The sequence below is a fragment of the Ciona intestinalis genome, unplaced genomic scaffold, assembly GCF_000224145.3.
Source record: "Ciona intestinalis unplaced genomic scaffold, KH HT000152.2, whole genome shotgun sequence".
Taxonomy (NCBI): Eukaryota; Metazoa; Chordata; class Ascidiacea; order Phlebobranchia; family Cionidae; genus Ciona; species Ciona intestinalis.
In genome coordinates, this window is record NW_004190474.2 from 34,139 (window position 1) to 59,014 (window position 24,876).

A 24,876-nucleotide genomic window follows, 5' to 3' on the forward strand; every position below is an offset into this window, starting at 1 on the left:
GTGTTACAAGTACCAAGCTGGTCTTTATATAACACTCCCTCTTGTTTAATCTAACACTGAGGATGGTGCAGTTTCAGTTACCCAACTTTAACCACACAATATAATAACTTTGTCTTTTCGATTACAGGATATAGCGATAAAACAACAGTTGTTAAAACACGCTTACAGTTAAAACATATTTACATTTAGTTGGAAGAAAATAAGAGTGGTCGCTACACCTTACCTAAACAATCCATACAGCTCGTCTCATTGGTCAGCCCATGCTTATCGCTCCATGTACCAGGGGGGCAGAGTTGGGGTGTGTTGCTACCAGGGGGGCAATAACTACCTTGTGGGCACAAACTTGATGCATTGCTGGATCCACTAGGGCAGTAGAAACCTAAGGAAGGACATAAATGGTAATTATTCAACAACAGTTGTCGGTTTCACGTATGTAACTTATTTATCCTCGCATGGCGGGGCAACGACAGTCGTTATAACACGGGTGTTCTGTTTCATACACCTCGTGCCCGCTTACGAGTTACCACGTATGTAACTTATTTATCCTTGTATGGCGGGGCAACAACAGTCGTAATAACACGGGTGTTTTGTTTCATACACCTCGTGCCCTCTTACAAGTTACCACGTATGTAACTTATTTATCCTTGCATGGCGGGGCAACGACAGTCGTAATAACACGGATGTTCTATATAATACATCTCATGCCCGCTTACGAGTTACCATGTATGTAACTTATAAAAAGAAAAGAAAAAAGAAATTGTATGAGGTCACCACTTATGACGTCACATGGAACCCTAGTCTAAATCTCAGGTCCTATGGCATACCTCCCTATAAGACCTCACCCATATAGAACAACATTACAAATATATAGCAACCATACCTTCAGTACAGGGCACACCATCGGTAGACATCCCTGCTTCTACACATATACTACCAGCAGAACATTGTAGACATGCTGATATATTTGTTCCATGGGTGCTTGGGTTGTATGTGCCTGGTGGACACTTAACTGGAGTTGTACTGCCAGATGTACAGTAGTGACCTGTGTGTAGGGGTTGGTATGAATAAAGTTACTTTAACCACAATATTATAGAACTAGTGGTGACAGTTGCATACAACTAGGGTATAGAAATGTAAGTAAATTTATCTCATAACAAAGTGCAGAACCTACATGTTGGCTTTTTGCAATGATTTATAAATTCTTTCCATTACAACAAAATACTCAATTTATCAATAGAAGAAAATGAGGATTATGTATAAACGGTAGAAATATATACTAGGACAACATACATGTTGTGAAAATAATACAGGATACCATATTAAGACAAAGTATGATAGTAAAACATAAGGGCCAACATACATAATAGGATAATAATACATGACAGCAACAGCCAACCCACCTACAGGACATTCTCCATACATGTTCCCGCTATTGAATGGTGAAGATGAATTGGCGCGAGTGGTACAAAAGTAACCGCTGTCACATTGACCTGTGGGCCACGGTAGACCAGGTTGGTCACAGAAGCTGAATATAAGGTTTGGGTTAGTTGGTTGTGATTAAGTGTAACTTGTTTATTCTCATGTTAGTGGTATATGATGAATATTATGTGGGGCAACGACAGTCCTTATAACACGGGTGTTCTGTTTCATACACCTCGTGCCAGCTTATGAGTTACCATGTATGTAACTTTGTGAGTGATTGTTTTTCTGTATGGCTGACAATTTAGAAAACTCATTAGGGACCACTGGGTTGGAGCAATTGCTGTTAAGCGTCTGGCTTAAGAACCCATAGGGGTGGCTAAATGAATAGATAAATGTCACTTATTTAATATGTTTGTACAGGTGTAAAAATATAGTTAACAAAAGAGTTATGAACCAACACACACATATACATATACAGACAACATACACACCAACACAACCTACCTTCCCCCAATACAAGCAATACAATCATCCACAGTTGTAGCATGAGTTGAATTATAGAAGGTGCCAGCAGGACAAGGGAACTCGTTTGCATATTTAGTACCAGGTGGACAGTAGTGGCCCATGGGGCAAATAGATGATATGTTGTATATAATCACAGGAGAGATTGTGTTGTCACAGAAGTAGCCTTGTTCACACTGAAACATTGTTAAAGTTTACTGTTTCATCTTAACAGTGATAATTATTACAGAAATGTATTGGCCTTTGGCTACCAAAAACAAATAAAAATAAATTTGTTTGAATAAGAGACAGATGATGTTAGTTTAATTTAAACCTAGTTGAGAAAAAGTGTCAAATAAATAGAAAATGTTGTTTAATCCTTCGCTAGCGTAATTGAATAGAACAAAATTAGAAGAAGCTTACTTATTGTAAAAGCCTGGCTTTAATGTAGTTTAATGTATCAAAGTTATCTTACTCGTTTACACTCAGACTTCCCAAACTCGTCTTGGTAAGTTCCAGATAAACACCTCGTTGGTTGGATCGTCCCGTTTATACAGAAGTGTCCTTGTGGGCAAACATATAGGGAGGGCGTGGCCGTGCTGATGTGTTGCCCTGCAAGTCCTTCACAGTAGAAACCTCCACTGCATTCACCTTGGGGGTGGGGGGACAATGGTTACTTTCTATTCTATATTTAAGTGGGTAAGGTCCATGGTGAGCCATGTTATGGGACCTGGGGTTTATTCAAGAGTTGGCTTATTACTCCAAACTATATCGTGTTCTATTCTATATGGGTAATGTCCTAAATAGGGCCTGTGGTACATAGGTAAGTTTCTACTTTGTGGAATGTCAGGTAAACTAAGATTTATGCCAGAGTGTCTCAACTCCAATGTTATTAATACTGCTGTAAGATTTTCGGGGCCTTTATTAAAATAATTTTACAGGTTATCCCAAATCCCAATACAAGGCATGCCACTGTATCCGTAATCTAGACCTTTATTCCATCACCCCAAATCTTAACTTACCAGTTGGCTCCTCCAGTCCATGCCCATCACAGTAATAACCAGGTCTACACTCCTTACAGTTTGATGAGTTGATATTCTTCACTGAATCAAGGTAGGTACCAGGGGGGCAAAGTTGGGGGGAACCTGAGCCTTCAGGGCAGAATGCGCCTTTGGGACAAAAGTTACCTGGAAAGTAAAAAGAGATTGTCAGGAAAGCTTGCCTGAGACCTGGGATGTAGGTCTATTTGTTGGTATATTACTGTAACATCCAGAGTTCTACCATCTAAACCCCACTGAGGTAGTTTTATTTTTAGTGAGGCACGCCTGAAACCTGAGATGTGGGTCTATTGCCCCAACACCTATAGACTAGACCCCACTGAGGAAGTTTAAACTTAAATTGATTAGGAGGCCGATAATGCCAGTGGTCTCTATGATACACCATTAGTTGGACTCTATTTTCTGTGCTGCATATTTAGTACTTGTATATCACACTACAATCTAAACAACCCACCAGTGACATTCCCATCTTCAGGATTATCTTGCATGGCACCCAATCTACAATACCAACCAGCCTTGCACATCCCACTAACATTAGATTGAAATTCACTGTCGCAGAAATATCTGAAATGTGCGCGAGGGGCATATTAGAAGTGGTAACGTGTGATTTAAAAACATTTATTTAACATTCTAATTTATTCTAATGGATAATGATGCGAACTCAGTGAAGAGATGTGTGGGGTTAGAACTAGATGGGGGAACAAAAATCTCGCACATAACAATAGCAAGAACAAATGTTCACAATCTATAAACCTTAGACTTTAATTCATAAACGCAAATCATTCTCTTAATAAAACTTTTAACATTCTCTTGATAAAAAATAAAATATAAAATACCATTTTGGTTAATATAAATATATATGTATATATACCCACCCAGCAGGGCATATGGTTGGCTGTATTGAACCCTGAGGGCATATTGAGCCAACAGGACACCCATTATCTGTTCCGGATACTGAACCTTCGGGACAGTAATATCCATCAGGGCATTGGTTGGTTGGGGAAGATAGACCAGTTGAATTGCAATACCAACCACCTATAAGGATAAGTGTTAATATATTGTATATTATAGCGTGTGCCCTGCTGTTAGGTGTCTATACAAACAAGCAGAGCCAAAGTATATTGCATTCACCACATTAATCAATGAGGTTCCCTATGTTTGACAACTATGAGTGTAACTGTTTTTTAACAATGTCACCCTACATTTAGTTAAAAGATAAGAAAAAAACACATTAATGGCTGCATTGAGCTTTGAACCCCATATCCTCTGGTTATGAGACAAAGCCTATTACCATTGAGCCATAACATTAATGTATTAGTTTAATATAATTGTAAACCTGTGCATTGCGTGCAACCATCCACCGTTGTTTTAGTCGTTCCATTATTGAATGTCCCTTCATTACAAGGATATTTATTTGCACTGTCAGTTGAATCCAAGCAGTAATGGCCACTGGGGCAAGGAGTGTCCGTGTAGTTCACTGTGCCAGCAAGACAGTAGTACCCTGGGTTAAAACATTACAATTTTAGTAGAAATATATGTTCATGTCATAATAACAGCCATGCTTTCAACTAATGCTATTTCATTTGTTTTTAGGTTATACCACCACTTAAGATATATTCTATATAAACTGTTCCTGTCATGCGTATTTTACTTGTTTAGTTTTCAAACCACCATTCAGATATCCTATGGAGTCTCACTCACTCACCAGCCACACATGGATCACACACTTCATGACCAACAGAATCTGCATAGCTCCCCGCTTCACACAACTTTGGATAGCTTGTACCAGATGGACAGTAATGACCAACAGGACACCTCCCCCCGTACCCACGTTGTTGTCCATCATAACACCAACCCTGGTCAACATACGATGAGTTCGTTCCATCGGGTTGGGACCGGTCCATTCCGGTTACGCAATAATACCCAGGAAGGCAGGGACCTGGGGGGAAACAAAGTCTGTATTGTAAATATAAAACCCAAATATTTTACAAAATAAACTGAAAACAATCTCCATAGACATAAGTCTTTTTATCTCCAATAAATAAAATAAAAAAAATAAGACAAGTTTTACAATTTCTTTTGCAAAATATTTATTATTTCGATTTATTTTGTTCAGAATACAAACGAACATTCTATTAATTAAAAAAATTAATGAAAAGGAAATAAGTGCTAATAAAACAGTCAGTCCATTTATTTAAAAAAATAAAATCTTAATAAACAAACCTGAAGTATCAATCATTGCTGTTTGTGCGCAGAAGTGTCCAGCTAAGCAAGGTTGGCAGTCAGATATATTAGTGAGCCCGGTCTGGTTGCTGAAGGTTCCTTGAGGACAAGCTTGTATATTGGACCCTGTACCATTAGGGCAGTAGTAACCCATGGGACAAACTTGTTTACCATCAGCTACAGTGCATGTGAAACCTTCAGGGCAGGGTGGGCAGTATTCGGCATGCGTCCAACCAACCTGCGTGGTGTATATCGGTGAATGAATTGAACTTATTTATCCTCACGTGGCGGGACAACAACAGTCGTTATAACATAGGTGCCATGTTTCATACACCTTGTATAATTATTTTAGTTCTTTACTCAAATCAAGTATAATATTAAGAAGGTTTCATAATATAACAAACATATATAAACTAACTTTTGCATGCGATGGCAAATATCAGTTTAATTGAAACAAAGAGAATTAAACAAAATAACAAGTAAAAAAAAGTTTCAAATAATTCGCATCTCATAAGAACAAACAGTTCTTACATTACATAAAATAAATACAATTTGGCTTTCACACACTGCATGCAAACCATGAAAGATCCACCACACTCACAAGTTCCACAAACCCACAATAAACTCACATAAGTCCCATCCTCACAAGGCAAAGGTTGTTCGTTTCCACCAGGACAATAAGTACCAGCAGTACAGTATGTGGTGTTAGATTGGCCAAATATGGACCCAGGTTCGCAGTAATACCCAGGTGTGCAAGGTCCTGTTGGTTCATCTAGACCAGGTGTTTCACAATACATACCACCAGTGCATTTGTGTGCAGTTGAATTTGTTCAGTTAGACCAGTGATATTGGAAAATGTACCTGTGTTGGGGGTGATGGTATCATTAATTATTGTTTGCAGTAAGAGGTATTTGTATTAATTAAGATACTAGACTATTAAATAAGCCAGGTATTACATTACTTATAAGAATACAAATGCATGCCGATTTTATTCGTTGTACATGGCATGCCTCAATGTAAGACCTCACCCGTATAAAATGTGCATATACAATGTTGGGGTAATGGGACAACTCTGGTCTAAATCCCAGGTTCCATGGAGTGCCTCCACATTAAGTCTCACTCACACAAAATAGATCAAAACCCTCCTAATAGATAACCCCTATCTCACCTTCAGGGCATAGTTCTGGTTTGTATGAAGAAGGCGGACAATACCTCCCCATCTCGCATTCAATCTCATTGGGTTTGGTTGAATTCTCAGGGCAATAGAAACCAGCCATGCATGGCCCAGTGGTTGTGGTTGCGTTGAATTCACTGCAGTAGAAACCTGGGGGGGGGGGAGTTAACTTAGTTAAAATTTATTAATAATTTGCTGCTAGCCTGAATTACACTTTGTATTACTAAAGTTGAATGAATGGAAAAATGTAACTTACTTATCCTCACGTCGCGGGGCAAAGACAGTCATTATAACAGGGGTGTTTATACACCTCGTGCCAGCTTACGTGTTACCACATATGTAACTTTGTTGGTGATTGTTTTTAAGGGATTTTTTCAATTTTTTTGTTAAGGCTGATAATTAGGACAACCCATTAGTAACCACTGGAGCAATTGCCGTTAAATGTCCAATACCTCTGTGTTGGGAGGTGGGCGCGCTAACCAACTGTGGTACGGTGCTGAGCTAAATTTAGTTAAACTAACCTTGATCACAAGCAGCACATTGGTCAATGGTCTTCAACCCTTGATGAGTTCCATAAGAACCAGGTGGGCAAGGATCAGGGTTGGTGGTGGATGGTGGGCAGTAGAATCCTTGTGGGCATGTATTGCCATCGGTACCTTGGTTGGGCGTGGAGGATGTTGCTCCAGTGCGACAGAAATATCTGTGGTGGGGGGTTGGGTTAGTTTGTGTTAATTTGATTAATTTTTAATTTGGGAGGGTCAATGTATAAGTGCTACACTGCTGTGGGGGGAAAACCTCATATACTTTGATGTTAACTTAATTATGAGCAAAAAAACATCTTTTTATTTCTCTTCATTGTTTCAACTAACTTGATCTGCGCTATCGTATTCCACAAAAATATATATATTATTAGCAGAAATTTGACCGTGCCACACTCTCCCCATTAAACTGCCTATGCATTCTTATGTAAACATCAGGCACTTGTTACCACACATAACCCCAAGCAACAACCACCCACCCAGCTTCACAGATATCACTCGATCTTGTTTCCGATTGCGCAATATTCGGGCAATAATGTCCACCATCACATGGGGTGCACGCATCCATGGATTTCCCACCAATGGTTGGGTTGTAGCTTCCTTTGTTGCAAGGGTACTGGTTGAAAAATGAAGTCCCTGCTAAGCAGTAGTAACCTGGGGGGATAGAACATTGTATTTAATATCTGAAGTAGTAATAAAAAAATGTTATTTGAAATAGAAAGACTAAGGTTATTAGTTTAACTAATCATTGTAACTGTAACAGTGATTATTATAAGTTAAGTTAAGAATTTTTTTCCATGAATACATTTTTTAAACCAATATTTTACTTAACTTTTCACAGAACATTTGTAGAAAGTATTACAGACTATAGTCACAGTAGCATGCGCATAAACACAATCAACCCATACACCCCAACCCCACCTTTTTGGCACGCAGTATCGTTATAAGTGACCACAGGTCCCATTGAAGCGTCGCAGTAATATCCAGGTGGGCAAGTCTTACACGAATCCATTCCTTCTTCATCTTGGTACGTACCGTTACCACACGGGGTGGGGAGCTTGGAACCAGCAATGCAAGAATAACCTGGGAAGTGAAAATTCAGACTTGTTATAATATAGAAGATAAATCAATTCAAATTTAATGCTAAAAATATGTTTTATGAGATATAAAAAGGAAAGAAATGCAAGTCTAGAATATTTATACTAATGCAAATGTGAAAGAAATTTAGACATTTAAAAAAAGATTTTTTGCCAAAACACAAAAACAATATACATATATTCTGTTGCTCTCTTGTTTAGTGCAAGCACAAAAAAGAGACTTTAACACACCCCTTTACATAATATGCGATAACTTTAACACTCACCCTTCCAGCAAATATATTGCGGAGGTGCCGACATATTTTGTCCTTGTGGGCAGTAATACCCTGCGTCACAGTCGTTAGTTGGAGCAGGTAAACCATAAGCATCGCAATATTTTCCCTCAGTACATTCATTACAATCAGCAATGCTTTGGCTACCAGTACCACCTACAAAGGTGCCAGGTGGGCAAGCAACACCAGCAGATGAACCTTCTGGACAATAATGTCCTGCTATGCATGGACCACCTGTGTTTAAATGTTAGGTCGGTTATTGTGAATTCATATCATTTGTATGCACGCAGTTTACTTTAAAATTTATTTAATATTTATTTATCCGATAATTTATTTTGCATTTTTTTACTAGTTTAACTAATACTTTTTTTTAAAAGGTTGAAATTATTGAACTTTTTGTTAATATTCAATAGAATTAATGATTGTTGCCATTCATTGTTGTTTAATCAATTATTCCTAGATTTCCATTCAGTTTAATTGACTACACAATATATCATTGTACCTGTATCATCTGTACCACTTGGTGTAGCAGACAGACTGCTATTAGTGCAGTAGAAGCCAGCTGTGCAGTTCCCTGCAGGTGCTTGTCTTTCAGGGAGGTCACAATACATCCCGGGATCGCATGGGAACGGCGCTGATGAACCAGCTGGACAATATTCACCCGCTACACACCTCGCACCCGTGGTGGCATTGGATGGTTTGGCTTCATATGAACCCCCACTACAATACCAACCAACGTCGCATTCTGCTGTTGGTTGGGAAGAGCCCGCTGTTTTGCAATACCAACCTGTGTGATGTCATAATGTTTGAATTATCATAATTATTATGTTCCTTTATAAACATTCTTTACAACACCATGGCCTTCCTATTTATTCATGCCACTTGTACTTTTGATAAAAAAAACAAAAAAACAAAAAACTGTTCTTTAAAAAAATTATATATTATAAACAAAATAATTAATCAAAAACAAAAAACTAAACACATTTTTTTCTCGCAAATTTAAATTTTATAAACAAACGGGGTGTTCATTTTGTAACCTTAAAAAGTAAAATATATACTGCCAAACAACTCATAGTTGCCACCCTACCTCCTATGCATGGCAAGCATGTATCCATGGATGTGGCTCCCGTTGTATTGGAGTAAGTTCCCCTCGGGCAAGGGTTGGTGATGTAATCAGTAGACGCCGATGGGCAGAAATAACCCGGTTCACATGGCTGGGGGTTTGTGCTGGTTTGTGGGCAGTAGTTACCAGCTGGGCAAGGATAGCACGCAGATAGCCCTGTAGTGTTGGCAAATGTACCAGCATCACATGGAGTTTCTTGGTATGAGCCTTCTTCACAGTAATGACCAACAGAACATTCCCCACCCCATGCTGTGCTGATATCAGGGTTAGGTACTTCAGATGATCCATTGCAATAATACCCAGGGCTACATTTTCCTGTTGCATTGCTTTTACCAACTTCTTCACAGTAATATCCAGGTGTGCAATCAATACATTGACCACTATACTGTATAGGAGTACTTGGTCCGAACGTACCAGCAGGGCACGTCTCCATTTGCCCCAACCCACCACGACAGAAATATCCAGGTTGGCAGACCCCACAGTCATAGTTAACACCATCAGCACCAACACAGTCACCAGATATGGGTTGGGAAGTTTTAGCAGCACCAGCGGAATAATATAAACCGTCTACTTCACCTGTAAGGTTGTAATAGTAGTTGCAAAGTTGATAGTCGGTTATATTAACACCACAGCGCAAACTATATGTTAAGAAATAAGATATGGCCAACAAGGTCAAACACAGGAGGCCAGACAGAAAAGAAGAAAAATCACCAATGCAGAGAAAGGTTGGAGGGGCACTCGTTGCGAAAGATTTGAAAAAGTTTAAACACCCATGTATAGAAGGACATTATCGCCTATAAGGTTCATCTAATGGTGTTTAAACAAGGCAGTTTATACACTTAATATAGGGGGGTAAGTTAATGATATTTAAGTTGTATTTATTGACACAACAAAGTATGTTTGATGTGCGACATTTATAATGTTCGCTTGGGTGAGGTCTTTAATGAGGGACACCTGAGGCATGGGGTGTGGGTTCGTTGCGTAGAAAGCTGGGCACGCAGCAATATACCTCACCCATGTAATATATTAAACCCCGCCTACCATCTGGTTCGTTGTTTCCTCTTCCAAGGCAATATTTCCCGGCGTCACAGTTCGTACACTCGCTTGCTGCTTTCAATCCACTTCTATTCGAATAAGTTCCTGGCGGGCATGGCTTGGGGAGGAGTTCGAGTGGTCTCCCAGCTATGGGGCCCGTACCCTCACTCCCCACACAATAGTAACCAGCATCACAAAGTTTAGGAGGTTGGTTGAAAATACAGATGAAGCCAGGCTCACAGTTGATACACTGAATATAATAGATTGTTTTATATGCTTGGTTGATATGAAAGGATGTAGCTTACTTATACTTGCATGACGGGGTAACGACAATCGTAATAACACGGGTGTTCTGTTTCATACACCTCGTTCTCATTTCTAAGTAACCACATATGTAACTGGGTAATACCAACTTAATATTGTAAGTTGTAACTAAATAATTAGAATTTTTTAAAGCCTAGGTGTCAGAGCATCAAGTACCGGCTAAGATGGAATAATCGCCCAAGTTCTCCCTCCCATTTTGGCCATTCTATACTTTATACATACACCTTGTGTCTGCTTCCGAGTTACCACATATGTAACTTATTTATCCTCGCATGACTTTGCAAGAATAGTCGTTATAAAATAGGTGTTTTGTTTCAAACACCTCGTGCCAGCTTAGAAGTTACCATGTATGTAAATATGCGAGCAATTTCAGACCAACTTATTTACCTCACTCTGACCAGTAGCATTGGTGTACAGCCCTGTATCGCATGGTGTAGGCTCCGTACAACCACCATTGTCACTACAGTTGCAATAATTCTGTGTTGGGCAGAATGTTCCACCATCAGTAGTTAGGTTCTGTGGATACAATGTTAATATGGGGGTTAGGTATACAACTTAATATATAAGGATGAGGTCTTCAGTGAGACACCTGAGACCTGGGATGTAGGTATATTACCCCAACACCCAGGGTGCTACCATCTAGACCCCACTGAGGCAGTTTATAAACACTTAATAATAGAGACTCTATTCTATTAGGGGTCTTCGGCAGGGCAAATCTGGAACTTTAATGTTTACCAATTTTAATACCATCATCCAATTTTACAGTTTGTTCTATGTTTGTGTAACATAAAATGAACATAACATACAGATAGCATATAATACTGCCTATGTGACTATCCCATCAATAGGGCATAATATAAGTTACCACACATATAAATACACACCAGTGGTTTAGGATCCGAAGCCCCTCCCGTGCAGTAGAAACCGACCTCACAAGGGCCGGACACCTCGGTCATCCCAGATGCTGCGCAATATTTACCAGGATCACATGGTCTATATATAAGTGGTTTGATTATGGTGGGAATGTGGGACATTGAAGTTGGGTTGAATGAATGCAACTTATTTATCCTCGCATGGCGGGGCAACAACAGTCATTATAACACCGGTGTTCTGTTTCATACACCTCGTGCCCGCTTACAAGTTACCACGTATGTTTGTGGGTGATTGTTTTTCTGTATGGCTGACAATCCAGACAAACCAGTTGGAGTAGTTGTTGTAAAGCGTCTTGCCCAAAGACATACAAGGTGAATTGAATACTCTTTCTTATAAGGTCGGTCAAAAATTCCCATTTAAAAATAAAAACATTGATTATTTTACTAAAATCCTCCCAAAGTATATGGAATAAACAGTAGTGAACTCACGTGCAGTCATTTATACTCGTAGCCCCCGGTGTTGACCGATAAGTCCCCGGTGGGCAATCTTCCATTAATGTTGTTCCTTCATGGCAATATTTACCAGGCAAACATTGCTGGCCAACACTGACGTCCACTCCTTCACCTGCATTGGACCATAACGGGTTATGTGGATCTTATTCTATATGGGTGAGGGTCTACGATAATGCATGCTATGAAACAATGGCCTTTTTATTGAAAAAGTCAGATCTCTGTAAGCAACACCAGATAACTGAATTAAACTAATAAACTTATCATTATTAAAGTTTTGAACAGTTTAATTGGATTTTATTAAATGCTAAAACATCATAGAGATACTACAGAAAGGCATATGCCATGGGACCTGGGATTTAGACTAGAGTTGGCCCATTACCCCAACATTGTATATGCACATTCTATTCTATATGGGTGAGGTCCTACAGTGAGGCACGCCATGGGACCTGGGGTTTAAACCAGAGTTTGCCCATTACCCCAACGTTGTACATGCACATTCTATTCTATATGGGTAAGGTCCTACAGTGAGACACGTCATGAAAATAGGAATTAGGCAAGAGTTGCGCCATCACCTAAACACCAAGGTGATTTAGGCCAGCACCATTACTCAAAATATTATGAACCCATTATTGGTAAACTAAGTTACTGCACACCTGTTGAATTATCCTGTGAAGGTTGATTGACATTTGAACCGTTATAACAAATATATCCAGCTGAACAATCTCCTTCTGGCGCTCTAAGACCGAGCGAGCTACAATATTTTCCTACTGGGCAAGGTAGACACGAAGCTATTGTGGGGGAGTCGGCTCTGCAGGGTTAAGGGGGTTAGTTTAGCTGTACAAGGTGTAGTTTTTTATTTCACTTGGTATCAGTAACAGTCAATCTCTATTGTTATTCAATATAATTTTATTCAATAGCTCTGTAGGAGGGGGGGGGGGGTTAGTTAGCTGCATCGGTTGTGTTTTATAAACTACTTATTTTATAATACATAAAACCCGCACCCCATCTTTTTCTTAGAAACGATACATTTGGTGGGGACAGTTGGTTTAGCTGTACCAGGTATAGTAATGTGTTATACTTAGTTACATTCACGGTCAATTAATAAAGATTTATCCGGTTATTCAAATTAATAACTCATCAGTTATCGCCCAATTATAATCAATATGTAGGTTGCCTTAAACTTCAAACATCATGCAATAACTTACTGAGGGTTGTAGGAACCAGGCGGACATAACTCTCCTAATTCTTTAAATGTTCCAACAAAGTCTGTAGCTGTTTCGTTGTAAGTGAAGTTTACAAATGGGTTGGGGGAGGGGCAGTAACTACCTGCGTGGGGGGTGTGAGGGTTAGTGTTATAATGTATTATGGTTAAATTATATTATAATACATGATCATACCAAGTCTGTTATTACCAAATCAGCCTGGTTTTAAAAATTTTGGTTAAATTTTCCGGAAGGTCAGTTTAATTAACAGCATACATGGTGGCTTCATACACCTCATGCTCACTAGACCATGGCTCTGGAATTAACAGCCAAGTTTTTAGGCATTATTTTTGCATGCATGTTTAACAACTGCCATTTTGTTGCTAATTCCTACTTCTTCATTCTTTCATTTAATTTGTCCTTTTTATCACATTACAAGTGGTATATAGAACCGTGGTTTAGTTCACAAAAGAACATATGCCTTTATTTTAATGACACGAAAATGAATGCCTTTATTTTGCTGACAAATTACTGCATGTCTCCCCAGAAACCACTGGTGCAGCATATTCAGTCACCACAGTAGTATTTGAACCCAGTACCCTCATACCTGGTGGGCAGGATAAGGTGAAGTTCATCCCTTCACGTGGACAAGTTCTTCCAGCTATGCAAGCACGACATTTCGAGCTCTGTTCACTGGGTTGGTACGTACCGATGGGACAAGGAGTTTCCGAGGTGGATTGTTGCTTACAGTAAGTTCCTGTGAAACATGGGTGTTTGCATGTGTGGGGGGGTTATAGGTGGACAGTTGGAGGTTTATAGGTTTGAAAAACTAGAAATAATGACCAAGATATTGAATAAAAACACCTTGTTAGGTTTTGATATTCTGTAGCATGTTATCTGATTTACACAAGTACTTTAAATGCACGCCTGGTTTAAACTATTCCCTCAATAGCCAACAACACCCAAGGTGCTGCCATCTGAACCGAGACTTTGAAATGTCAGAATAAAATTGATGTTTTTATTCTAAGCAGGAAAAGGTTATTTAAGCCAAGATATATTTAAAGCCTAATGTAAGCAACCTGTTACCATTCATTCAAACTGACCTGGCTGGCATGGATTCTGGAATTCACTCGATGAACCCTGGTTGCAATAATGTCCCTCAGCGCACGGGCCAGTGGGCTCCGGTTGGGCAGAGTTGGCGCAGTAGAACCCGGCAGTGCACGGCCTGCAATCGCTGTCGTCAGTTTGTCGCGGGGAGTTGCTAAACGAACCAGGAGGGCACGCCGTCGCATTCCAAGAACCTGCATGGTAAGTGTTAGCAAAAGTTCATGATGATTAATCAAGGTTAAAAACAATAATAAAAAAATATAATTAACCAAACCTGGTTGTTTTTTGCTAACACCTTGCTGTCTTATTTATATCAGGGTAAGATTTTGTTTGTTTTTTATTTAAAATTTATTTTGTCATATTTTTAAACAACTCTACAAAAGTTTAATATATATATCTTTACATTACTAGTGGAATAGTTAAGTCATAAGAAATACATAAATAAAATCACACTCACCCATAGGGCAGTACCCCCCCACAGGACACACAGCACCCGTACTGTTATCGTTCGGGTTGGAAGTCGAAGCCCCTCCATAACAAATATATCCCGCGTCGCATTCACCACGTACGTTTATCATACCAAGGGAGTCGCAATAATATTCCGGGGTCACAATCCTTGCATTCCGTGATGTTCGTGAGCTCTGTTTGTGATGGGAGATGATCATATGAAAAGATGATCATATGAAAAGATGATCATATGAAACAAATGATCATGTATGAAATATGCGTTCATATAAACTATGATAAAATGAATAACAAGATACACCTATCCGAAAAATAACTATATGAAAATTAACAATTATACAATTGTATGAAATGATGATCATATATGAAAGTAACAATGTGAAAAGACACAAAGTTTTGCATAAGAATAAATTAAAAAATAAAATTACGTGGCTCTGGAAATAACAGCCAAGTTTTCAGGCATTATTTTTGCATGCATGTTTAACAACTGCCATTTTGTTGCTAATTCCTACTTCTTCATTCTTTCATTCAATTTGTCCTTTTTATCACATTACAAGGGGCATATAGAACCATACATATAAATAGTTTATATTTTATTTGTAATCAATACATTAACCCACTGTTAGTCGTCCCATATGTTCCCTTAGGACAAGGCAGAGGAAGGTCTAAGTTTTCATAACAGTAATATCCTTGTGGGCAGTTGATGGGGAATATACTTCCAATGGGACAGTAATAACCAGGGGGACAAACGTCACAATCGTCCACCATTGTCCCTCCTGTCGTGTTTCTGTACCGACCACCAGGACACGGGACCTGTGTATGGGTGTAATGTATGTACGAGATACCTAGTATAACAGACACATATATCTGCCTACATAATATAGGAAGTATAACAATAACACAATGTATAACATTATATGGAGTAACTTGTAAGCGGGCACGAGGTGTATGAAACAGAACATCCGTGTTACAACGACTGTCATTACCCCGCCATGCGAGGATAAATAAGTTGCATACGTGGTAACTCGTAAGCGGGCACGAGGTGTATGAAACAGAACACCCGTGTTGTAAACGACTGTTGTTGTCCCGCCATGCGAGGACAAAGTAAGTTACGCACATTTATAAAACATTTTAGTGGTGTAACTCACGCTAACTGTCAAGTGGGATTGTCTATTTATCATGTAACTTATTTATCCTCACATGGCAGGACAGTCGTTATAACACAGGTGTTCTGTTTCATACACCTCGGGCCCGCTTACGAGTTACCAAGTATGTAACTATTTATCCTAGCATGGCAGGAACAGTCGTTATAACTCGGATGTTCTGTTTCATACACCTCGTGCCCGCTTACGAGTTACCACGTATGTAACTTATTTATCCTCGCGTGGCGGGGCAATGACAGTCGTTATAACACAGGTGTTCTGTTTCATACACCTCGTGCCCGCTTACAAGTTACCAGGTATGTAACTTATTTATCCTCGCGTGGCGGGGCAATGACAGTCGTTATAACACGGATGTTCTGTTTCATACACCTCGTGCCTACTTACAAGTTACCAGGTATGTAACTTATTTATCCTCGCGTGGCGGGGCAATGACAGTCGTTATAACACGGATGTTCTGTTTCATACACCTCGTGCCCGCTTACAAGTTACCACGTATGTAACTTTGTGAGTGATGTAAATATTGGTTAGATTATGTACTGAGTATCTGAGTGCCTGCTTACCACCTCATTAAACCATGAACCAAAATTCTTCTGTTTACGAACAAATAGTATACACTAACATACCCAACCAGTCACACATATCAATATACACACTCACCTGCTTTGGTCCGTATGAACCGATATGCGTAAGATCACTTGGTAGAAACGTATTTGTGATGTTTGTTGGGCAATAATAGCCAGCTTCACATGTGCCACTCTCCATGTTGGAGGCTTCGAGGCAAAATGAACTACAAGTGTTAAATTAACACTGTTATAATATGTATATTCACCATATAGAATTAACTATAGACTCATTATATTATAGCAGATGTTTCACCAAGTCTACTCGGTCTTTTACAAGCACTAATGATGCTAACAGTTTTTGGTGTATGTTATATAAAAATCTTAATATGAATATCAAGGTTACAATTATCAAGTATAGACTCATTATATTATAGCAGATGTTTCACCAAGTCTACTCAATCCTAATATATTATATTCAACATAATATATACCTTGGTAGTCACACACAATACGTGTTATATAGCTGATTTCCCCTACATACACATATTCTTACCCTGCAGTACACGGTAGGCAATCTAGTACAGATTCCTTGGCATCCAACGTATTGAGCGTTCCTGTTGGACAAGGCAACTCCCTTGGTGTGGCTTCGGGACAATAATATCCAGCTCTGCAATCTTTTGAATCGGCTTGTGATTTTAAACCTTCCATGCAGTATTGACCAGCAGCACACCTCTTGTATGATGTCATGTTTTGATACGACGTTGCAACATCGTCACAGTAATACCTGGAATATACACCTCGTGCTTACTGTCAAGTTATAACATGGGTGTCTTCTTATAGATTAAATAAACACATTCACTGCTAAACCAAAACATATACATACATGCCACTCACCCTGCCAAACAGGTCTGACACACAGAGTTTCCATCCTCAGTGTAGGAACCAACACCACAGGCCTGAAAATCTTTAGAACCATCAATACAAATAGACCCAGCAGGGCAGACGAGGCAATCACTGGCGTAACCTGCAGGTGTCCCAACTACATTGGGTGGGGTTGATGAATCTGCCCCATAAGGCATGTATGTACCAGCTGGGCAAGCTACAGGGTTAACTGTGGCTAGTTCACAGAAATGACCTGAAATAAAGAACGGATTTAGTATTTAAAAATACTTTGTGGGTGATTGTTTTTGTTCTGTTTCATACACCTCAAGCCCGCTTGCAAGTTACCACGTATGTAACTTTGTGGATGATTCTTTTGCTGTATGGCTGATAATTTGGACAACCCATTAGTAACCACTGGCTTGGAGAAATTGCGGTTAACTGTCTTGCCTGAAGACCCATATGCCTACAATGGTAGCAGCGTCGAGCCTTGAACCCGAGATCCTTTAGGTATTCTCTACATTACAATTTAATCTTACCTTGTGTGCATGGTAGACAATCAGTTAAACTTGTTCTGGAGAAATTCAGATTATACGTTCCGTTGGGGCAAGCGTATTGTTCCTTTGAAACCGTTCCGTTTGGACAATAATAACCAGGTGGACACGCTTGGGTGACCGCAGATTCACCACCTTAACATAAACATCATATATAATAAGTTTACCACGAAAACATTATATCTAATTGTTAAGGTCGTTTATTAATTTAATATTTGAAAAAAGTAAAGCAGTTTAAAGTTTTATTATAAAAACTAAGGTTTAAAATTTTAATATAAAGCAACCACAGCGAGCCTTGAACCAAGTTACCACCAAGTTACCAAAAACAACAGAATTAAAACATTAGTTGATTTACATTTTTTACAGAATAACGGGCCAACTCTGGTATAAATCACAGGTCCCATGACATGGTATACATCCCCATAAAGAATATAATACGTACAATATCCATAAACACATATATGTGAATACATGTATATACAACACCATGAACATTATGTAACTATAAATATATATGTATGTAGATACTCACCAACACAATAATAGCCTGCATCGCACACAGTGCAATCCTCAGCCTTCTCATTATGTGAGTTGTTCGAATAAGTTCCCGGCAAACACGGATATCTATCTTTACTTGGTGTTCCAACGAGACAATAATAACCAACTTTGCATGGTTGGGGTTCATTTGGTGGACCAAAGTCACCTGCGGTGAAAACAAGCATGTAGATATGTTTGACATAGACACAATATATTTATGAATATGACATCATCAAAAAGTGAAATCACAAACAATTTGATGATGTCATAAATAACATTTCTAAAATTAAAGGAATTCAAATGATTTATTTTTTTATTTAAACAATTTTACTTTATCCAAGTTTTTATTAGTTTGGTACGAATAATACTTATTATCACATAACAATAACAAGACATATTGGTTTTAATATTTAATTATCCTATAAAAAGTTGCTGCATATCAATAGCAAGATACTCACTCGTCCCATATGTACAATAATAACCAGCAGGGCAGGGTTGGCATTGATCTGCTGTGTGTATATCTGTGGCATTACTGAAGGAACCAGGTGGACATGCAAACTGTGTGGGGGATATTGTACCGAGAGGACAGTAGTAACCCTGTAGTTGTAATGGGTTAATTTTATATATACAAACATATATATATATATGTATTCTGTTTTTAAACATCAAACATTTGTTCTTTGCATTGTTATTTTATTAATTATTCTATCCTATCATGAAGTAATAACTCTTGATTATCTTTGTGTGACGGGGTAACGACAGTCTTTATAACACAGGTGTTCTGTTTCATACACCTCGTGCCCGCTTACAAGTTACCACGTATGTAACTTATTTATCCTCACATGATAGGGCAACGACAGTCACTATAACACGGGTGTTCTGTTTCATACGCCTCGTGCCCGCTTACAAGTTACCATGTATGTAACTTATTTATCCTCGCATAGTAGGGCAACCACAGTCATTATAACACAGGTGTTCTGTTTCATACACCTCGTGCCCGCTTACAAGTTACCACGTATGTAACTTATTTATCCTTGCATGACGGGGCAACAATAGCCGTTATAACTCGGGTGTTCTGTTACATACACCTTGTGCCGGCTTACGAGTTACCACGTATGTAATTTACTTATTCTTGCATGGCAGGTATGCCAGGTAACAACAGTCCTTATACCACGAGTGTTCTGTTACATATACCATGTACCCATAAACACACATACGTAACTTTATGTTTTAACAACCCAGCACCAAGTTACCTGCGCACATTCCCCCGATGGTCCGTCCAACCCCGGCACTTCACACACAGCACCTCCGTCACATTTCACGCAACTTAACACATCCGATGCATTGGTGAGTGGGTTGTATGTACCAGCTGGGCAGGGTAAGGGGTTGGTGGTGGGTGAGGTCTGGCTTCCCCATGGACAGTAGTGTCCGCTTGTACAAGATGGGCATTCACTCGATGCTGTGGGGGTGGGTGGGTTATATTGGTGTATTAGTTATGTTTAAAACACACCTACTAAGTATTTGTAGAAAGTTGTTGAAAAACTTATGAATAATTTTCAAAGCTCAACGTAAGTTAGACGTACAATATCTGGATTCTAATTTTTTACTTAATGTTCCCACTCAAAACAGCTGTGTAACATCAAAAGATCAAACACATGAAGTGTTGCTGACAGACACAATGTAAACTTTATAAAAATCTTCCAGCAGCCAGTGAGCTGAAACAAAGAACCAACACAAGCAATTATACCACACTATTATTATACAACAACATAAACAAGTACCTTTCAATCCAGTTTGGTTCCCATAAGTCCCGGGGGGGCACGGGTTTTCAAACGCTGTGATCTGGCCCTCTAAGCAGTAGAAACCTTCAGGACATTCGCGCACCGGGTCAGATGTGCCTGTTGGGCAGAAATAACCAGCAGGACAGGTGTTATTGGTACAATCGGTGAGTGTGGTGGCTGCTGTATTGGGATTGTAGGTTCCGCCTGTGTGCAGGTTTGTATATGAGCGAGAGTAGGTAAATTAAGAATACAAGATGCATTGGTTTATGTGTAAAGTAAGTTAAAAATCGTGGCAAGAAGGATACTTGCTATAAAAGGTGACAAATTCTATTCGTAAAAAAACGGGTCAAATAAAAAAAGGGCTGATAAACTATAATACCAAAATGATATTCTGATTTACATAAGCATGTGCAATCATGTATAAGCTACCACACAAATATAATGGTTGAGAATTTGGACAACCTATTGGTGACCACTGGGTTGGAGCAATTGCCGTTAAATTTTTAAATGTCTTGTGCAGTAATGGGCCAAGTCTGGCCTACATCCCAGGTCCTCACGGACCTCACCCATACAGAATAAATGTCTTTCCCAAAGACACATATGCCGACAATGGTAACAGCGACGAACCTTGAACCCATTACCTCTGGGTTACAGGCAGGCGCGCTAACCACTATGTCACGGCGCGAACGATAATATAAACTCTAATAAACCAATAAAAATACAAAATAGTCTGGGTTACCTGGGCAAGGTAGAGCAGTGCAGGTCCCGGTGCCAGTTGGGCAATAATGACCTGGTGGACATTTAAGATCATCGGCCACCGGATCAACAGTTGCAGGGTTTTCACAGCAGTAACCAACGTGACAGGGTATACAGTCAGCTAAACTACCACTACCATTGTTGGGGTTGTATGTACCAATGGGACAATCGTATTCCTTTGTTCCGTCACAATACTTTCCTTTGTTACATATATACTCTGGGGGATTGGGTGAAGTAGATTGCGTCTGTAGGGGTGGGGGTTAAGTTTAAAATGACAAACATGAAAATAAACCCAATAAAAACAAGCAATAAGCACAAAGATCAGGAAAAAAGTCAATAAACTATAAGCATATTAGGCTTGTCAGTACAAACATATGGAACTAAGTAAAGTCCCATCCATTTCTTTAAAATTTATAAAACACGGAAGGCTAAAAAAACTCTTCTGGCAATTTTTAACATCAAAACCACAATTAAAAAACAATTGAGATCTATTTTTACACTTATAACGTGCTTGGGAGCAACATCAACACATAGATTTAATATTGCAATCTTACCGGGCATAAATATCCTGGGTTGCACGGATGGCACACAGTGGAGGCGTTGGACGCCCATGTGCCGATACCACATGTAGTAGGGGAGGCAGTGGGGTTGGCACAACTCTTGCCTGCCGGACACGCAGTGCATTCAATCGAATTCTGTTGGAGGGAATTATGGTGGAACAAGTTATATCGTATGTAAGTGAGGTCCTTGTCGAGGATTTGCGATTTAAGCAAGTTTTTGGATAAAGTTATAACATGGGTGTTTTTATAATGTATTTTCTCGGAAACATCATAAACCAGACACACATGGTGCATTCATACACCTCATGCTCATATACAAGTTATAGCATGTTCCATCTATCACTCTATACATAATAACTCCATAATCTTAAATACTTACAACAGCATCTGCATAATAACCAGGGGGGCAAGCTATGGGTGCTACTGTAGTGTTGGGACAATAATATCCTAAATCACAATTATGGCAAACTGCTTCCCCACCAAATGAATAAGTTCCTTCATCGCATGGTGTTCTATGTATGGTGTAAAAACATAAGGATTACAGAAACAAGGTAACTGGGCAAAAGTTTCGTGGGATAAAAATTCAATGAAAACGGGACGAAACAGAAGAACAAAAAAAGTAAATATTTTTTCTTAACAGCAAACCCAGCCACAACCAATATGCTTTAGTAATTCTTAACTCCTACCAAAGACACATAAATTCTTATCTAACTCCTACAAGACACAGAAATTACTTTGTTTCATCATTAGTATTAGGGCAGTTGAAATAAAATAGTTTTACTTTTTTAATAACCACCAAATTCAAACAGACACAACTACTGATATACGTCTATTACAGCCTTAGCCTTCCTGTTTAACACAACTTACTCAGTTTCATCATTGGTATTAGGGCAGTAGTAACCAGCCTTGCACCTCACACATGACGATCTATTCCCCGCTGACATGAAGCCAGGGTTGCACGCGACCATTGTTGAACGATCGGTGAAGGGACAAGCTCTGTTGATAGAACTTGTTATAAGCATATATTGTTGTGTTACTACTACTATGCATAATGTAGTTTAAACGAACTATCTTCTGGCATAAAAATAGACTTGCGATGATTAATAATATAGATATATGTTGTTTCATACACCTCGTGCCCGCTTACAAGTTACCACATACGTAACTTTGTGGGTGATTATTTTTCAGTATGGCTGATAATTTAAACAACCCATTGGTGACCACTGGCTTGGGGCAATTGCTATTAAATGATTGGTAGCAGTACTGCGCACTGAACCCGGTACCCTCCGGTCTATAGTTTATCACCCTAACCACTAGAATATAGAATAAGTAATAAGTAACCCTTACTTTCCAGCAAGACATGAGGTGCAATCAGGGCTACCACCAGTTGAATAAGTACCAGGTTTACATTGATAGATATCACCAGTTGTATCAGTAGATGGACAAGCGTATCCTGCAGGGCAGTTGGTGCAGGTGGTTGATGCACCAAGACTGTAGGTACCAGCAGAACATGGGGTGCCTGGGGTAGTGTATGGGGGTGAGTGCTTTTGTTGGGTCTTGATGGGTTTCTGTTTTATGTGGTTAGGTCATACGCTTTGGACCCGAGAATTAGGCCAGAGTTGGCCCATTACCCCAAGTCCCCAACGTTGTATATGCACATTCTATTTTATATGGGTGAGGTCCTACAATGAGGCATGTCATGGGATCTGGGATTTAGACCAGAGTTGGACTATTACCCCAACACCTAGGGTGCTGCAACTCGTTAGTGACCACTGGGTTGGAGCATTCTCCATCAAGTGTCTTGCCCAAGGTCACAGACAACTATTATTACATTAAATAAAGCAAGTGAGTCACCTGCAGTTTTGGTGGATGTGCATTTTTCTCCTGCCGGACACACAGTGCAGAACGATGAATCTTTCACCGCATACGTTCCAGGTGGGCATGGGAGAACAACAGCTTGGCTGGAAAGTATTGGGGGATTGAGAAAAGGAGTGGCAACTATGTCACTCAAATTCCCACCCACGAGAATATAAATGACCAAACCAACCAAAAGTCATGTCCGCTTATCCACACACTACAATAGCTTCAGTAACTCGACTGTGGGCATGGGAGTGGCAACCATGAATAAGCCACTCAAGTTCCCACCCATGAGGATATAAATGACCAAACCAACCAAAAGTCATGTCTGCTTATCCACACACTGCAATAGCTTCAACTACACAACTGTGGACATGGGAGTGGCAACCATGGAAAAGTCATATTACCCAAGTATAGAGATGCCTATTAACTTACTTCTTGTATGGACAATATGAACCAGCAGGGCACGAGGCACAAGTATCCGTACCACCAGTTGAATACGTTCCTACATCACACGTGGTGGGGACTTGGTTCAAGTTGGGACACTTGCTACCAGGTGGGCAATCCTTGCAGTAATACATCCCAGTGGTCTCAGTGTATTGACCTGGGAAAAGATAAGATATAGATATAACACAGGTTTTTATAAAATAACAAAATATATAAAAACTATAAAACATAAGATTTTTTAACATAGATATAACACAGTTTTTTTATAACACAATAAAAATATAGAATATAAGTTTTCTTTCCCTCTTTAAATACAACAGCGAAGATCAAATTATTAAAAATATACATTATACAAAAGACATTGCAACTTTGTGTTATTTAACACTTTGCATGATATTTTGAACACATATTACTGTTTGCGTGATGATATATACAGTACGGTGGGAAAAGATGAGACACTTTTTAACTCTATTTTCTCGTCCCTTTTGGTAGTAAACAAAGAACATTCAAAGAATTATAAAACTGTATCCTCACAACTTTCATAGACTGTTGTTAATTGTTTAAAACACGATCAGGATATTTGGATATTATGTGCTAGAGGTGACCCTTCTCCCCCCATTCTACTATACCATATATGTGTATTATACATACCAGGGGTGCATGCTTGTGCTGGTAGATCAGGACTTGGACAATATGAACCAGCTGGACAATCCACACAACTTAATGTAGTTGAATCATAATATTGACCTAATGTACAGTTGCTACTTCCACTGATAGATGCAGTAGATATGCATGTAGACCCTGTATGACATGTATAATATACTTTATTATAATATAATAGGTCCTACTGCA

The 24,876-nt window shown here is 39.2% G+C and overlaps 1 protein-coding gene across 1 annotated transcript in view; it reads right to left on the bottom strand.

The window, feature by feature from the left end:
- LOC100179587 overlaps positions 1 to 24,876 on the bottom strand; it is a gene marked incomplete at its 3' end in the record, with an annotated part of 59,311 nt that overhangs the window by 33,730 nt on the left and 705 nt on the right. The window contains 45 exon segments of the mRNA XM_026839108.1: positions 224 to 379; positions 881 to 1,042; positions 1,401 to 1,525; positions 1,927 to 2,120; positions 2,399 to 2,574; positions 2,946 to 3,110; positions 3,436 to 3,545; positions 3,857 to 4,016; positions 4,318 to 4,482; positions 4,687 to 4,920; positions 5,205 to 5,442; positions 5,834 to 6,030; positions 6,373 to 6,528; positions 6,900 to 7,078; positions 7,397 to 7,571; positions 7,839 to 8,000; positions 8,281 to 8,520; positions 8,789 to 9,073; positions 9,374 to 9,985; positions 10,451 to 10,694; positions 11,156 to 11,284; positions 11,653 to 11,761; positions 12,130 to 12,265; positions 12,807 to 12,961; positions 13,359 to 13,479; positions 13,888 to 14,112; positions 14,459 to 14,656; positions 15,023 to 15,103; positions 15,548 to 15,740; positions 16,748 to 16,877; positions 17,207 to 17,437; positions 17,548 to 17,788; positions 18,072 to 18,221; positions 18,619 to 18,789; positions 19,082 to 19,220; positions 19,877 to 20,082; positions 20,405 to 20,608; positions 21,144 to 21,405; positions 21,715 to 21,855; positions 22,100 to 22,232; positions 22,588 to 22,716; positions 23,068 to 23,239; positions 23,575 to 23,681; positions 24,013 to 24,181; positions 24,676 to 24,825. Of these exon segments, the coding sequence (XP_026694909.1) occupies positions 224 to 379; positions 881 to 1,042; positions 1,401 to 1,525; positions 1,927 to 2,120; positions 2,399 to 2,574; positions 2,946 to 3,110; positions 3,436 to 3,545; positions 3,857 to 4,016; positions 4,318 to 4,482; positions 4,687 to 4,920; positions 5,205 to 5,442; positions 5,834 to 6,030; positions 6,373 to 6,528; positions 6,900 to 7,078; positions 7,397 to 7,571; positions 7,839 to 8,000; positions 8,281 to 8,520; positions 8,789 to 9,073; positions 9,374 to 9,985; positions 10,451 to 10,694; positions 11,156 to 11,284; positions 11,653 to 11,761; positions 12,130 to 12,265; positions 12,807 to 12,961; positions 13,359 to 13,479; positions 13,888 to 14,112; positions 14,459 to 14,656; positions 15,023 to 15,103; positions 15,548 to 15,740; positions 16,748 to 16,877; positions 17,207 to 17,437; positions 17,548 to 17,788; positions 18,072 to 18,221; positions 18,619 to 18,789; positions 19,082 to 19,220; positions 19,877 to 20,082; positions 20,405 to 20,608; positions 21,144 to 21,405; positions 21,715 to 21,855; positions 22,100 to 22,232; positions 22,588 to 22,716; positions 23,068 to 23,239; positions 23,575 to 23,681; positions 24,013 to 24,181; positions 24,676 to 24,825 (8,217 nt within the window).